At 35.7% G+C, this 12,560-nt stretch overlaps 2 protein-coding genes across 2 annotated transcripts; both read left to right on the forward strand.

The window, feature by feature from the left end:
- The first annotated feature begins 3,473 nt into the window (after positions 1–3,473).
- On the forward strand, positions 3,474–7,927 carry LOC147536557 (protein NUCLEAR FUSION DEFECTIVE 4-like). Its single transcript, XM_086641009.1, has 3 exons — positions 3,474–4,184; positions 6,289–7,160; positions 7,243–7,927. Exons 1-3 carry the CDS (start codon positions 3,876–3,878, stop codon positions 7,709–7,711), a joined length of 1,650 nt encoding a protein of 549 aa, XP_086497135.1. The 5' UTR covers positions 3,474–3,875; the 3' UTR covers positions 7,712–7,927.
- Positions 7,928–8,909: 982 nt separating this feature from the next.
- Positions 8,910–12,240, forward strand: LOC147536558 (maltose excess protein 1-like, chloroplastic). The gene is made up of 9 exons (XM_086641010.1): positions 8,910–9,244; positions 9,356–9,529; positions 9,707–9,997; positions 10,112–10,201; positions 10,894–10,995; positions 11,085–11,203; positions 11,445–11,507; positions 11,616–11,677; positions 11,784–12,240. The coding sequence occupies exons 1-9, from the start codon at positions 9,005–9,007 to the stop codon at positions 11,864–11,866; spliced, it is 1,224 nt and encodes a 407-aa protein (XP_086497136.1). The 5' UTR covers positions 8,910–9,004; the 3' UTR covers positions 11,867–12,240.
- The last annotated feature ends 320 nt before the right edge of the window (positions 12,241–12,560 follow it).

Below are 12,560 nucleotides of genomic sequence, written 5' to 3' on the forward strand. Positions count from 1 at the left end.
TATGTTTTCCTGAGTAAAATCGGGATAAAGTATCTCCGGGCCACTTGATGAGAAACAACTGAAAAATGCATGGCCGTGCTCAAACGGATTAAGAGTTAATCGTTTGGATTGGAAGTTGTTCTCGGGATCAAGAGAGTCTGATAAATATGACATATCAGATGAGATACGAAAAAACATGGGAATCGAGCATTGCACTTGTTCTAAGTACAAGTGGGAGACTGAAGGATATGGTGCCTGAAGTCTGAAGGAATGGTATCCTTCCGAAGGAGTGTCCTTCGACCAAGGATGCAATGCGTGCAATTTGGCTATTAGGATCTTAATGACCTTATTCGGAAGATCATTAGTCCGGTCCAATTAGGGGTCGTAATGCTTAGCTAGAAGCCAACTACGATCGTCGAATCAAGAGTTGATTCGCGGCTAACATAGACCGGATCCTACAAGGGTTACACAACAGAATAATGATTTGAACGGAGAGAATGGACTAGATGGATAATGGCAAATAAATGGATTGGATCCGTTATTGGTAAGTCCAGAAAGATTCGGAGAAGTCCGAAAGAGATAAACATGTCCGGGCCCAGGAGGGAGGCCCGGAATGGCTTTAGGGAAGCCGGCCATGTGATGGCCGGCCAAGGCAATAGGGCCGGCCATGTGATGGCCGGCTAGGCCCTAAGTGGGCCGGCCAAGGAAGCCCATAAAGGGCTATGTTGGCCGGCCACACTTAAGTGACCCAAAGGAGGGTATTTTGGGTGTTGCCTAATAATTAGGTTTATGGAATCCTAGTTTGAGTCTAATACCTCTTCTAGGGACTTCTATATATACCTAATTATACAACCTAAAGATAGGGGGCAATTTCAGAGGAGAAATTCCCAAGTCTGAAAGAGTTTCAGAATATACATCTCAGAGAGAGAGAGAAAAGGAGTTTTCTCAAGTATCTAGTCAAGAAGAAGGAGTTCTTCATCTCAACCTTCAAGAAGGTCCTAGCTGGCTGAAAGGAGGGAGTTCAAGTCATTATTCGGTGTCTCAAGTAGAGGAGCTACACTTGGAGCTCTTATCTTCCGAATACTGATCGGAATTTAGTTCGTGGGAAAGCGATTAAGAGGTAATCTTCTTTCCAATCTAGTTCATTGGTATGTTCATGTATAGATCCTGGAATTAGTGTTAAACATATGATGTTTGAGATTCCGCTACCAACACTAATAGACAATTAGGTGTATGAGATACACTAGGTTATTCCCCTACAAAAAGAGATGTGTTGAATACGTTTGCAAGTAATTCAAGCAATGCATTGTTGTTATTGGTCGGAAGTGGTGGTTGTGAAGATAAAGTAAAGATGACGGGCAAACAACAAAATTTTAACTTTGATCGGTCTTAAAACAATGTAACCTTTTTGTTTTAATCTCAGTCATTGATTTTTTTTTTTGTTGAAGGCCCAGTCATTGATCTGAACGTCTTAGATTTGAAATTGATTCTTTAAAGGTCTAACTAATGTTTTTGGAGCTATAAAGTTCTAGAACTTTAAAATTCTAAAACTTCAAAGTTTACTATTTTAAAGTTCTTAAACTTCAGAGTTCTATGGTTTTAAAGTTATAGAATTTTCAGAATTTTGAAGTCGTATAACTTTGAAGTTTCAGAATTTTAAGGTTCTAAAACTCTACAACTAGAGCGTTAATGGGTCTATTTCAAATCTAAGTTGTTCGAATCAACTCTTGAGTTTAAAAAAAAATTACATTGTTTTAAGATCCAAAATTAAAAATTTGGTTTTGTTACTCGTGATCTTTACTTCATCTCAACCACCACCACTTCTGACCAATAACAATCATGCATTTCTCAATTAGTTGTATACATATTTGTTCCTTAACAAAAAAAAAAAAAAAAGTTGTATACATATTTGTCACCCTTCTTCTGATATTAGTTGTAATACCACTTACGCGCACGTGCTATACAGGTCATTTAAAGGTAGTTGTACTTAATAAACATGACCACTCTGAGTTCAAAGGTCCATGGAGATACGATTGCTTTTAGTGACATAATCACAACTAATTTAGAGGTTCATGGCACATAATAAGACAAAATAACTACTCAAGGTTCAAAGCTTCTTTGACACAAATATATAGGTGTTGAGCTTAAGGTGATGTCGAAGACTGATACAAATCCTCGATAGGAAAGAAACGAACTAGAAATTGATGGAGATGGTGATGTTTTTTTTTTGGGAATTCGACTACGATTTACGTTAATCGTTACAAGGCATTGATGCATCATGAAGATGTAATAAGCACGATAACCGCCTAATTTAAACAACGAAAGAAAAAGAGGCCTAAAACCTAACAAAAAAGAGGCCTAAAGGTCAACAAAAAAAAGGCCTAAAGCCCGACAAAGTATTATATTATTTACTTTATTTATAGCCTAAATTACATGGGATAAATCTTGACGACAAACTGCTTCCACCGAGACTTGATCCCACAACCTCATGGGCTTAAGAGTGGTGTCCAACCGCTGCACCAAAGGCTGGTGATGTTGATGAACAAGATATGATGAAGATGCTCCAGAGAATACTAAAATTTTATTGAAAGTAACAGATAAAAGAATGGAAAAAAAAACCTAACTACAACTCTGGCGGACGGTAGTTACTAAAGCGGCTATGGCTGCCAGAAAAAAACGGAGACAATATAGGATAGAACTATACTTGTTATAGTTTTCTGAGCTCAAACATCATAATTGATTATGAAACTGGAATGAGTTCTAAGACTCAGTCCTCCACTCTATTTATAATATTGAAGAATGTATAAGAATAGATACACATTGAAGAGATACGTTTAAGGAAAATACAAACATTATTAAAATAAAATATAAACTTTAAAAGAAAATAGAAACATAATATTAATAATATTGATATATATAAAAATTTAAGATGGATGGGCTTCTTCTTCAGAGTCTCCTGGGTTTCAGTTTTCTCTTGGTCTTTTACCTTGTAACTTCAAACGTTGTCGACATGAATTCACCAATACCAAGGTCCAGTGGCTAATTATAGTTTAACAAAAATGTGAGAAATTGGCCACTATAAATTAAGGTAAACATGTGATCTTTGGGATGGGGATTAGACCGCTTATATTCGCTATATATTCCTAAATAAACAGACATTTGATAAGTGTGTTATATCCCACAAATATTAAGAGCATCTCTAATGGGACACTCTAACAAACACCCTGTAAATCTTAATTGTCAAGTGTCAATAAAGATTCTCTTTCCTAAATGTCAATATAGAGACACTCTAATTTCTGTTGGTCTCCCATGGAGTTGCTCTAGATACACATGTCCCTCTTCAATTCAATAGATAAAAAATACTCCTAAAAAGTAAAGTTTTCTATTGGTTGGAGTTTTAAAGTAACACTTAGAGAGTCTCAAGTAGACATGCTCATTTTAGAGTTTCTCTCTCTAGACACTCTATAATAAATGTGTCCACCTCATATTAGAGTGTCTAACAAAGTGTTCTATTTGAGATATTTTTTTAATAAAAATTCTAAAAAGTCATATGCGACACTCTAAGTGTTAGAGATTGAGTGTCCCATTGAACATGCTCTAACCAGTCAAGACTTGTAGAGAATGTGAGGTGTCCACCATCAGCTCTAACAAACTCAAAGAGTCCTTGACGGTCTGGGACTCTGGGTGTCTTTTTCCCAACCCTAATGCACATAGGAAACAAAAGTCTCTCTCTCTATGACTTTGTTATGAAGGTATATAAATGCTTACCTGAAAGATGAAGTGACTCCTAGAAGCAAATATATCACTCATTTTTATACTAATAAGTTGGGGATGATTTTAGAGTAATAAAATCATCTAAATTCTTGTTGTTGATTTTAGGATCAATCAAAAAAATAATGGAGGGTGAATTTAGTAAATGGATGATTTTAGTTGCTACAATTTGGATTCAAGCTTTTACAGGAACAAATTTTGATTTTTCAGCTTACTCATCTGATCTAAAATCAGTACTTGGGATATCTCAGATTGAGTTAAATTATTTAGCTACAGCTTCAGATCTTGGAAAAGTTCTTGGTTGGTCTTCTGGTTTAGCTTTATTATATTTTCCTTTATGGGTTGTACTTTTCATGGCTGCTCTTATGGGTTTCATTGGTTATGGTCTTCAATGGCTTGTTATTCAGAATCTTATTGTTTTGCCTTATTCCCTGGTTAGTTCTCTCTCTCTCTCTCTAAAATTCTTCAATTAATGTTTTCTCTCTCTAGGTTTATACTTTCATTCTCTGTTTCATTGTTTGAAGAAAGGGTTTAATTTTAAACCATGAATTGTTCAATTTCAATCCACCAAACTCTTGTATGTTTTTCAATGTTGGGTTAATTTTATATACAAATTTCTGGGTTTTTGTGTTAAGTATTTGAAGAATTTGATTTGAGGAAACCTAAAAATGTGTGTTTAATCTCTCTCTCCCTAAAACCTAAAAATGTCCCCCATTTTCAATAAAAATTAAAGATATTAAAAGTCTTCACTGTTTTATAAAAAAAAATTATTACTATAGAAAAAGAAGTTTTCCATAATAAATGATAATTTTGGGTAGGTGAGGTTGAGGGTACTATTTCTCTTCCCCCATTTCCTTGCAAACATTTGATTATCCAAGAAAGAACAAAAGAAAATATAAAATTGTACAAAATCTTTTTGGGTGTATATACATTTAAAATTTTCAAACAATCTATGAGCATAAATTAATAAATAAGTTATATACTTTAGAGGAATGAAATTTTAGTTCGACCTAAAAAAATTTGAAGTTTATTTTCTTGACAAAGTAGTGTCGAGAGAAACTTAATTAAATTTCGATTTCAATAGAAATTTTTGTAGGAATTTCAATTCTTCTGGCTGAATATTTCGAATCCCATTTCGAAATTAATTTCTTGATACTTTTGTTACACACGTAACAAACAAGACTAGTAACAAGACCTAAGGGGGTTAGTAAAATCTTAGTTGTAATCTAGTCGGAAAATGAACAAGTCACTATCTCTTTTTCATGCACTTTGAAATTGAAAATATTGATCAATTAAATCAAAGGAGATTTTCTACTTGATCATTTTTAATTAATTTGTTGAAGAAACACACTTGACTTGAATTCATATTTGAGTAAAGAAATTTTGAATTTTTTTAAACAAAATTGAAGAGAAAACAACAAAGAGATGATGATGGATTTTTTTTACTTATTTTGGGGAACTTTGAAATTTGAAGTCTCTTTTAGAAAGAATAACTTTGTTACAGAGGTTGGGGGGACTCTCATTCTTCCTGCATGTGTGACTGACACGTGCTGGTTAAGCTCTTGAGTTTTGTACTTTTGTTTAGCATATTCTGTCACGTGTTTCACGTGGTCTCAACTACCCTTCCCTCCATTTCCAGTCATGAGTCATCCTTCAACTTCTTATTTTTTTTCTAGGTTAATTCTATTTTGGTCCCACTAAAATAGTCTATTGATGATGATCTGCTTGTTAAAATAGTCCCCAAATTCAATCTCTTACACTTGTAGAGATTTTGGTAAAATGGCATTTTGGTTTCTAAATTTGTCATTTTTATCCGTCTGGCACAATAGTCTTTTCAGGTCATTTCGAATTAAGAACTCTTCATTAAGATTTGGGAAAATTTTGATTCAAATGAACTTTCGAAATAAACCTTTAGCAGCCGTTTAGACGGGTCAAGTTAAAACTAACATTATGAAATCCGACTTGAATCAATTTAGATATCGAATCAGATTTTAGATATTTGAAGAGAAAACAAACATCATCTTAATCTAAATCTATTGTTAACAATTGAGTTGAATGATTTCTTGTTACTTTTGGGTGAGCAATGGAAAAAAATATGAGTGATTAAATTAGTGTCTAGATTTACAACAATGCTACTTGGCCGGACATCACATGGACAAATAAGGTCAAAGTTTTCAAATGATGTCACCGCCTCCTGGTTGTCATCCCTCGATCACTTCCTTTTCCACTAAGTGATTCCTTAGGGACCTTAGGGTACGATTTGGGTTGTCTCCCTCTTGACTTTGGATAACACCCAAAAAGTCTGTATGTACAAACGATCTAGGCCTGTATTCGGAGTTTCCCTGGGGTTGGTAAAGCGAAATGGAGGCCACCCTAGCCCATTGAGTGCGCATGACGTCATCACAATGTCAGCAATTTTGCCTTCTGGGACCATTTATTGTCGGGCCAAATAGCATTTTCCTTAGATTTAAAGATAAAACTAAACACAATGCTAGAAAAAAATACTGATGAAACTATTCGAAATTTTGAATTTGACAGGTATTTCTGTTATGTTTATTGGCTGGATGTAGCATATGTTGGTTCAATACGGTATGTTTCGTTTTATGCAACAAAAATTTCCCAACAAACAGAGCACTAGCATTATCTCTAACCATTAGTTTCAATGGTTTAAGCCCTGCTATATACAATCTTGCAGCTAAAACCATTTCTTCAAATCAATGTAGCATCTTTCTACTCCTTAACTCCTTTCTTCCTCTCATCATTTCTCTTATTGTTATCTTCCCAATCCTTCGAAAATCAATCCCTAAACCCCCCTCAATCGACGCTCTTAGTCGTGATTCATTCATTTTTCTTCTCCTCAATGTTATCGCTGTTTTTACTGGCCTTTACCTCTTGTTACTCAACAAAATCGAAGCACTGATTTTAACTGCACGGATATTGTTCGGTGGTGCAATTCTACTTCTTCTTCTTCCTTTATGTGTATCCGGAGTTGTCAGTGCTCGAAATTGGTCTAGTAAGAATATATTTGAGAGTTTGGATTTGCAAGGCTCGGGTTTTAATCTAGTTGGTATTGATGATCTTGAACTTCATAGAGAATTACTTATCGGGCGGGAAGACTATTACAAAGGAACTAGTTATAGTGAGAGTGAAGGTTCTTGTTATGAGAAGAACAGATTGTTGGTACTTGGACAAGAACATTCTGCTCAAATGGTGCTTAGAAGATTGGATTTTTGGTTTTACTACATTGCTTATTTATGTGGAGGAACAATTGGGCTAGTTTATAGTAACAATCTAGGTCAAATTTCACAGTCGCTTGGGTTCGGTGCCAATACTACTGAGCTTCTTACTCTTTATTCGTCGTGCTCATTTTTCGGCCGATTGCTCTCTGCTGCGCCAGATTTCATGCGTCTGTAAGTAACCGTCTCTCTCTGTGCAACTGCGTACATGATAGTTTGTTTACCATCATAGATCCTAATCTGAAATAAAATGCAGGAAGGTGTATTTTGCAAGGACCGGATGGCTAGCAATAGCGCTGATACCGATGCCAATAGCCTTCTTTCTGCTGGCTAGTTCTGGTAGTAAGATAACACTAGAACTAGGGACGGCTCTTGTTGGGCTGAGCTCAGGTTTCATTTTCGCTGCAGCCGTGTCAATTACATCGGAGCTTTTCGGACCAAACAGTGTGGGGGTAAACCATAATATATTGATCACAAATATACCTTTAGGTTCTCTACTTTATGGTCTCCTTTCAGCAATTGTATATGATTCTAATGCTAGCTCTAGCATAATTAACTTGGATGCAGCTCTTGTTTGTATGGGAAGGAAATGCTACTTCGAGACTTTCTTGTGGTGGGGTTCTATTTCTTTGCTAGGCCTTGCTTCTAGTGGGCTTCTTTTTGTCCGGACTAAGCCCGCTTACAGTCGTTTCGAAGAGAATCGGGTTCTGCAATCGGGCTACTGATTAATGACGCGCAATTGGACCCAAACGGCGGCCCAGCCCGTTACAACATTATAAATGCGACGGGATGAATCATAGAAATGAAGTGTTGTGATCCTGAAAATTGTAGGTGGTATAAACCATGGCTTTGTAATTATTTTGGCCAACATTTTCTATATGGATCAGCTTTTGATCTTTCACAAATTGGAATGGATGAAAAGATAGACGAGTTCATATAAATCGAGTTAAACAATCCATAAGTGGTCCTATTACCTTTGTTAAAATATATATACATTAATGTTGTAACTTAACTATATACATAGTTTTGTTACGTCTATAGTAGGAGACGATTTTAACGAACTAGTTGATAGCAAGAGTGTTGTAAGTTAACTGTACAAATAGTTTTGTTATGTCTATAGTCCGAGAGGATATTAACAAGGTTGTTGATAACAATAAGAAATCGCACCATGATCCACTAAGGCACAATGGAGCCCCATACTCCATTAATCGTACATTTGTTATTTGTACACAGAAAACTCGTTTTTCGAAGCAGAAGCATTTTCTTCCACATGGTTGGAGACTTTTGGAAAGGTGAAACTTTGATCTTGGTTTGCACATTTTGTTCAAGATCCGTTAATCGGGGGGGTTCATTCAAGGATTGATATTATGTCTAGATCAATGTGAAATTAATATTAACAGGCTACATTAGTCGAGGGTTAAACTAATATTTGAAACTTACTCAAACACTAGCAAAATTTGGATCTCATATCTATTAGTAGTAGTATAAAACAAACAATCAATTTGGAAAATAAATGTCATAGAAGCATAAACTAAATCGTCATTGACCATATTTCAGTTATATGAATCTTTTACTTTAATTATGTACCTACTTGAACCGCAAGTGAGAGAAACTCTTATTTCTCTCTCCTCTCGCATGTTCAGTCACGTTGAGAGAGAAATTCTTGTTTCTCTCACATAAGGTTCGAATGGGAGTCTAAAGAGACTGGTCGAGTAAACTTGTCGGTTAACAAAAAGATCGAACTAAGCGGTAAGTGTCTTCCTTTCACATAACCTAATGTTGCTTCCATATAATAATAGTTCAAAATAAAGTGAAAAGTCACTTACAAATTTACAATCTACCACTTGACAACTATGAAGTCCACATCATCACCATATCACCACGTGTCACTCAGGAATTTGTTCTTCCATTAGTTCCCAAATCTATTGCTCTGAATTCCACTGCCAAGTCTAATTCTCACTTTTGGCTCCCCCAACTTCTCTCTTTCTCTCTCTCTACCTTTCACTCAAGCCTCAGCCATGGCAGTTTTATGCTCTCTACTGCCCTTCACTAGGGTACCCTTAAACCCTTCATTATTATCATCAACACCCTCAAAACCCTCTCTCTTATCCCTTCCTTTTCCTTCCCTTTCTCTCTCTAAAACTACCACTTCTCCTCTTCCCATTTTCTCTCTCTTCAATCCTTCATTCCATTCTCTTCATCACCGTCTTAAACCAAATTTTGCCCTAGATTCAGACACCCCTTACTCTTCTCAACAGGTACTTCAAATCATCGTTGGTTACAATTTGAATGTCTGATTTTCTCTTTACCCAAGATTTCAAATTGGATTACTAGGAGATTTTAGTTTATTAGTGTTTGATTTTTTGCAGGATTCAGAGAAGATCAAAACTTCTGAGGCTTTTGAACAATGGGATTCATTAACTGCCAAATTTGCTGGAGCTTCAAATCTTCCATTTTTGTTACTTCAATTACCTCAAATCATTCTCAATTATAGGAATCTAATTGCAGGAAATCAATCTGCACTTTTAGCTGTTCCTTGGCTGGTAATTTATCAATCTTTCTAGTAAAGTTTTAATCTTTTAGATAGAGAGAAAGAGAAGGAAACAATGTGGGTTAAGAAATCATAGCCCTATTAAAACAACCATTTCTTTGGATTTTGAAAATTTTCTTTAATATGAAATTTTAATTTGGGAGGTTTGGTTTGGTTTGGGTTCTTGTAGGGAATGTTGACTGGTTTGCTAGGGAATGTATCTTTACTTTCGTATTTCGCGAAGAAGAGAGAGACTGAAGCTATTTTTGTTCAGACATTGGGAGTTATCTCAATATATGTAGTGATTGTTCAGTTAACTATGGCTCAAGCCATGCCATTTCCTATTTTCATTGCCACTTCAGTAGTGGTTGGAGCTGGTTTGATTTTGAACTTTATGAATTACTTTAATTGGCTTCATCCTGGAATTTGGCGATTTTGGGAAGATATAATCACAGTTGGAGGTCTCTCTGTACTTCCACAGGTAAATCATAGACTACCCTTTTATCCGTTTATCCGATTCTTGTTATATTGTGTTTTTAGTTGGTTCACTACGAGGATAACCCGTTTTTCCTCTTTCAATACGACTAATTTGCAGGTTATGTGGTCGACATTTGTTCCTTATATTCCAAACAGCATTTTGCCAGGGACAATTGCTTTTGTTTTGTCTGTTGCTGCTGTTGTTATGGTAAGCTTTTCGCCCATTGCTTTTGGTTCGTGTATGATATATCTATTGTGGCCATTGTAAGAAATACGGATATAGTTTGTGTTTCCATTACGAAGCTAGACAGAGAGAGACACTAGGGGCCATGTGGTTTTTCTTTTCAAAGATGATATATTTGGTTCTAACATCGACTCTTAGATATACCTAGAAAAAAAGAAAAATTTCGGAATCACGACAGAAATACTATGATCATGTTAAAGGAACACTGTTTCACACATATTTCAAGTCATTTTTTATATTTGATGCTGCACTCAAAAAATGAGGTTAACATTGGATTGTTTAAGCTTTTTGAATTTCTTATATTTTGATAATCAACCATTTCTATTTCAACCTTGTTTTTTTAAGAGGTGTCACATTCAATAGGTCGATGATTATGAGGAAATGAAGTGCTTTATGCTCGCGATATGAGAAGATTTCAGTACTTAAAAACAAATATCTGTATTAGCAAGTGTATCTACTGTGTCAACTGACCTTATTTTTTTCACTCCGCTTGAAGCTAGTTATTAATTTTAAGTTGTACCAATTATTCGACCTACAACTGTTGGTTTGACTTGCAATTGTTGTTTGGAGTTAATATTTCCATATCTGGTGCACTGGGAAGTCTTAGACATGCTGAATATTAAGTACTTTTTAATTAGCAACACTAATATCTGCAGGCACGGACAGGAAAGCTTTCAGAAAAATCGACCAAACTTATTGGATCATTGTCTGGATGGACTGCTACCTTACTCTTCATGTGGATGCCTGTTTCTCAGATGGTATTGTTGTATCGCACATTTATAGCCCGAAGTATCTGATTTGGTTTTGGAACACTATCCTTTTGACTTAATATTGTGTTTCTTTCCAGTGGACAAGTTATCTGAATCCCGAGAACATCAAGGGTTTATCGCCCTACTCAATGTTGCTTGCTATGATTGGGAACGGTCTTATGATTCCACGTGCTCTCCTTATTCGTGATCTCATGTGGTAAAACCCTTTCGCCTGCTCCTCCTACAAAAACCAAGTTGTTGCATCTTTCTTTTTATTCTTCAAACAGTTTTTATTTTCGCCCGGAACCTAGAAAGTTGGATACGGCATCATATAGGACACGCTAGGATTTGATTTAAGATTATATGGGGTTATTGGATATGTTAGGACTGAAATTACTCGGAGATTTACATATGTTAAAGTGCTCGTATCTTGCTTTTCTTTGTGGTCGTGTTTACAGGTTCACTGGATCTGCCTGGGCATCTTTTCTATATGGATGGGGTAACCTTGTCTGCATGTACTGGTAGGCTTGTCTCTCTCTTTCTCTCTGGATGGATATGTTTGCACTTCATTCTATATTTGTTCAATAATCCATTATTCTTGAAATCTAAACATAATATCGTCACTCCAGCCTCAACAGTATTAGCAAGGAATTCTTCTTGGCAGCAACTCTTGGATTATATACTTGGTTTGGTTGTTCCTCTATCCTCTTACTTCACTATCAATTTGCTTCCTTACCTATTTGTTATTACATTGCTTTCTAGAAATAATGAACTCAATTACTTCTTTTTTCTAACAGGAGTAGGTCTGTGGAGAGACAGTAAAGTATATGGGTATGACTCTCCCTTGAGATCATTGAAGGACTTACTATTTGGACCTTGATTTTCATCAACAAATATCGGTTTCGCAGTTACCTACTGCTTAAATCTCGAAATCTTTATGCAATCAACAACTAATTGATCGGCATGAACTACCTCAGAACTGCAGAAGGGTAATCCGGAAGATGCTCGTGTTCAGGCTTCATTCCTTCCCATTCAAGTTTTCGACTCGATAATGCTGCTTGATATTGCTCTTACGTTATGCTGCTCAAATTATTATTTAATTGCACCATCAGTCCACGACCCTAGATGAGGTTCTTTCCGAGAAACACTGGGTACTTATTATATAATCAATGTAAGCAATAATGTAGTTATAACAATTTACAATTCTACGAGGTGTTCTTTCTTCTACAAAATATAAAGTATGATGTTATTTTATAGTCTGGGTGATGATTTCCTCACTATGATGGTTTATGTATAGACAATACGCACAAATTGAAGAAAAAAAAATAGGGGTTTCATAATGCTGAAAAAAAATTGCCACAGACTGGGAGCTTGGCGACCAAGCAAAATACATTTTGCTGATGTCTGTAAAGTATATAAGTAATTCCAGAGACAATATAGGTTTTGTTATGACAATTACAGATAATTGTATTTGAAGTATAGTATATATGGTTTGCCATGACAATGTGGTAGCTACAAATATGTAATTTGCATAAACTCTGTTATTTTCATGATTGAAAGTAGGGCTGAAAACC

Source organism: Eschscholzia californica, unplaced genomic scaffold (genome assembly GCF_041429995.1).
Source record: "Eschscholzia californica isolate CP2 unplaced genomic scaffold, dmEscCali1.0.p SCAF_5, whole genome shotgun sequence".
NCBI lineage: Eukaryota > Viridiplantae > Streptophyta > Magnoliopsida > Ranunculales > Papaveraceae > Eschscholzia > Eschscholzia californica.

Excerpts from the sequence above, each read along its gene's own strand:
- LOC147536558 (XM_086641010.1), top strand. The coding sequence starts at position 9,005 with ATGGCAGTTTTATGCTCTCTACTGCCCTTCACTAGGGTACCCTTAAAC. Across the intron at positions 9,530-9,706 it reads TTTTAGCTGTTCCTTGGCTG|GGAATGTTGACTGGTTTGCT; the intron begins GTAATTTATCAA and ends GGGTTCTTGTAG. Across the intron at positions 11,678-11,783 it reads TGGATTATATACTTGGTTTG|GAGTAGGTCTGTGGAGAGAC; the intron begins GTTGTTCCTCTA and ends TTTTTCTAACAG.
- LOC147536557 (XM_086641009.1), top strand. The coding sequence starts at position 3,876 with ATGGAGGGTGAATTTAGTAAATGGATGATTTTAGTTGCTACAATTTGG. Across the intron at positions 4,185-6,288 it reads TTGTTTTGCCTTATTCCCTG|GTATTTCTGTTATGTTTATT; the intron begins GTTAGTTCTCTC and ends TGAATTTGACAG. Across the intron at positions 7,161-7,242 it reads GCGCCAGATTTCATGCGTCT|GAAGGTGTATTTTGCAAGGA; the intron begins GTAAGTAACCGT and ends AATAAAATGCAG.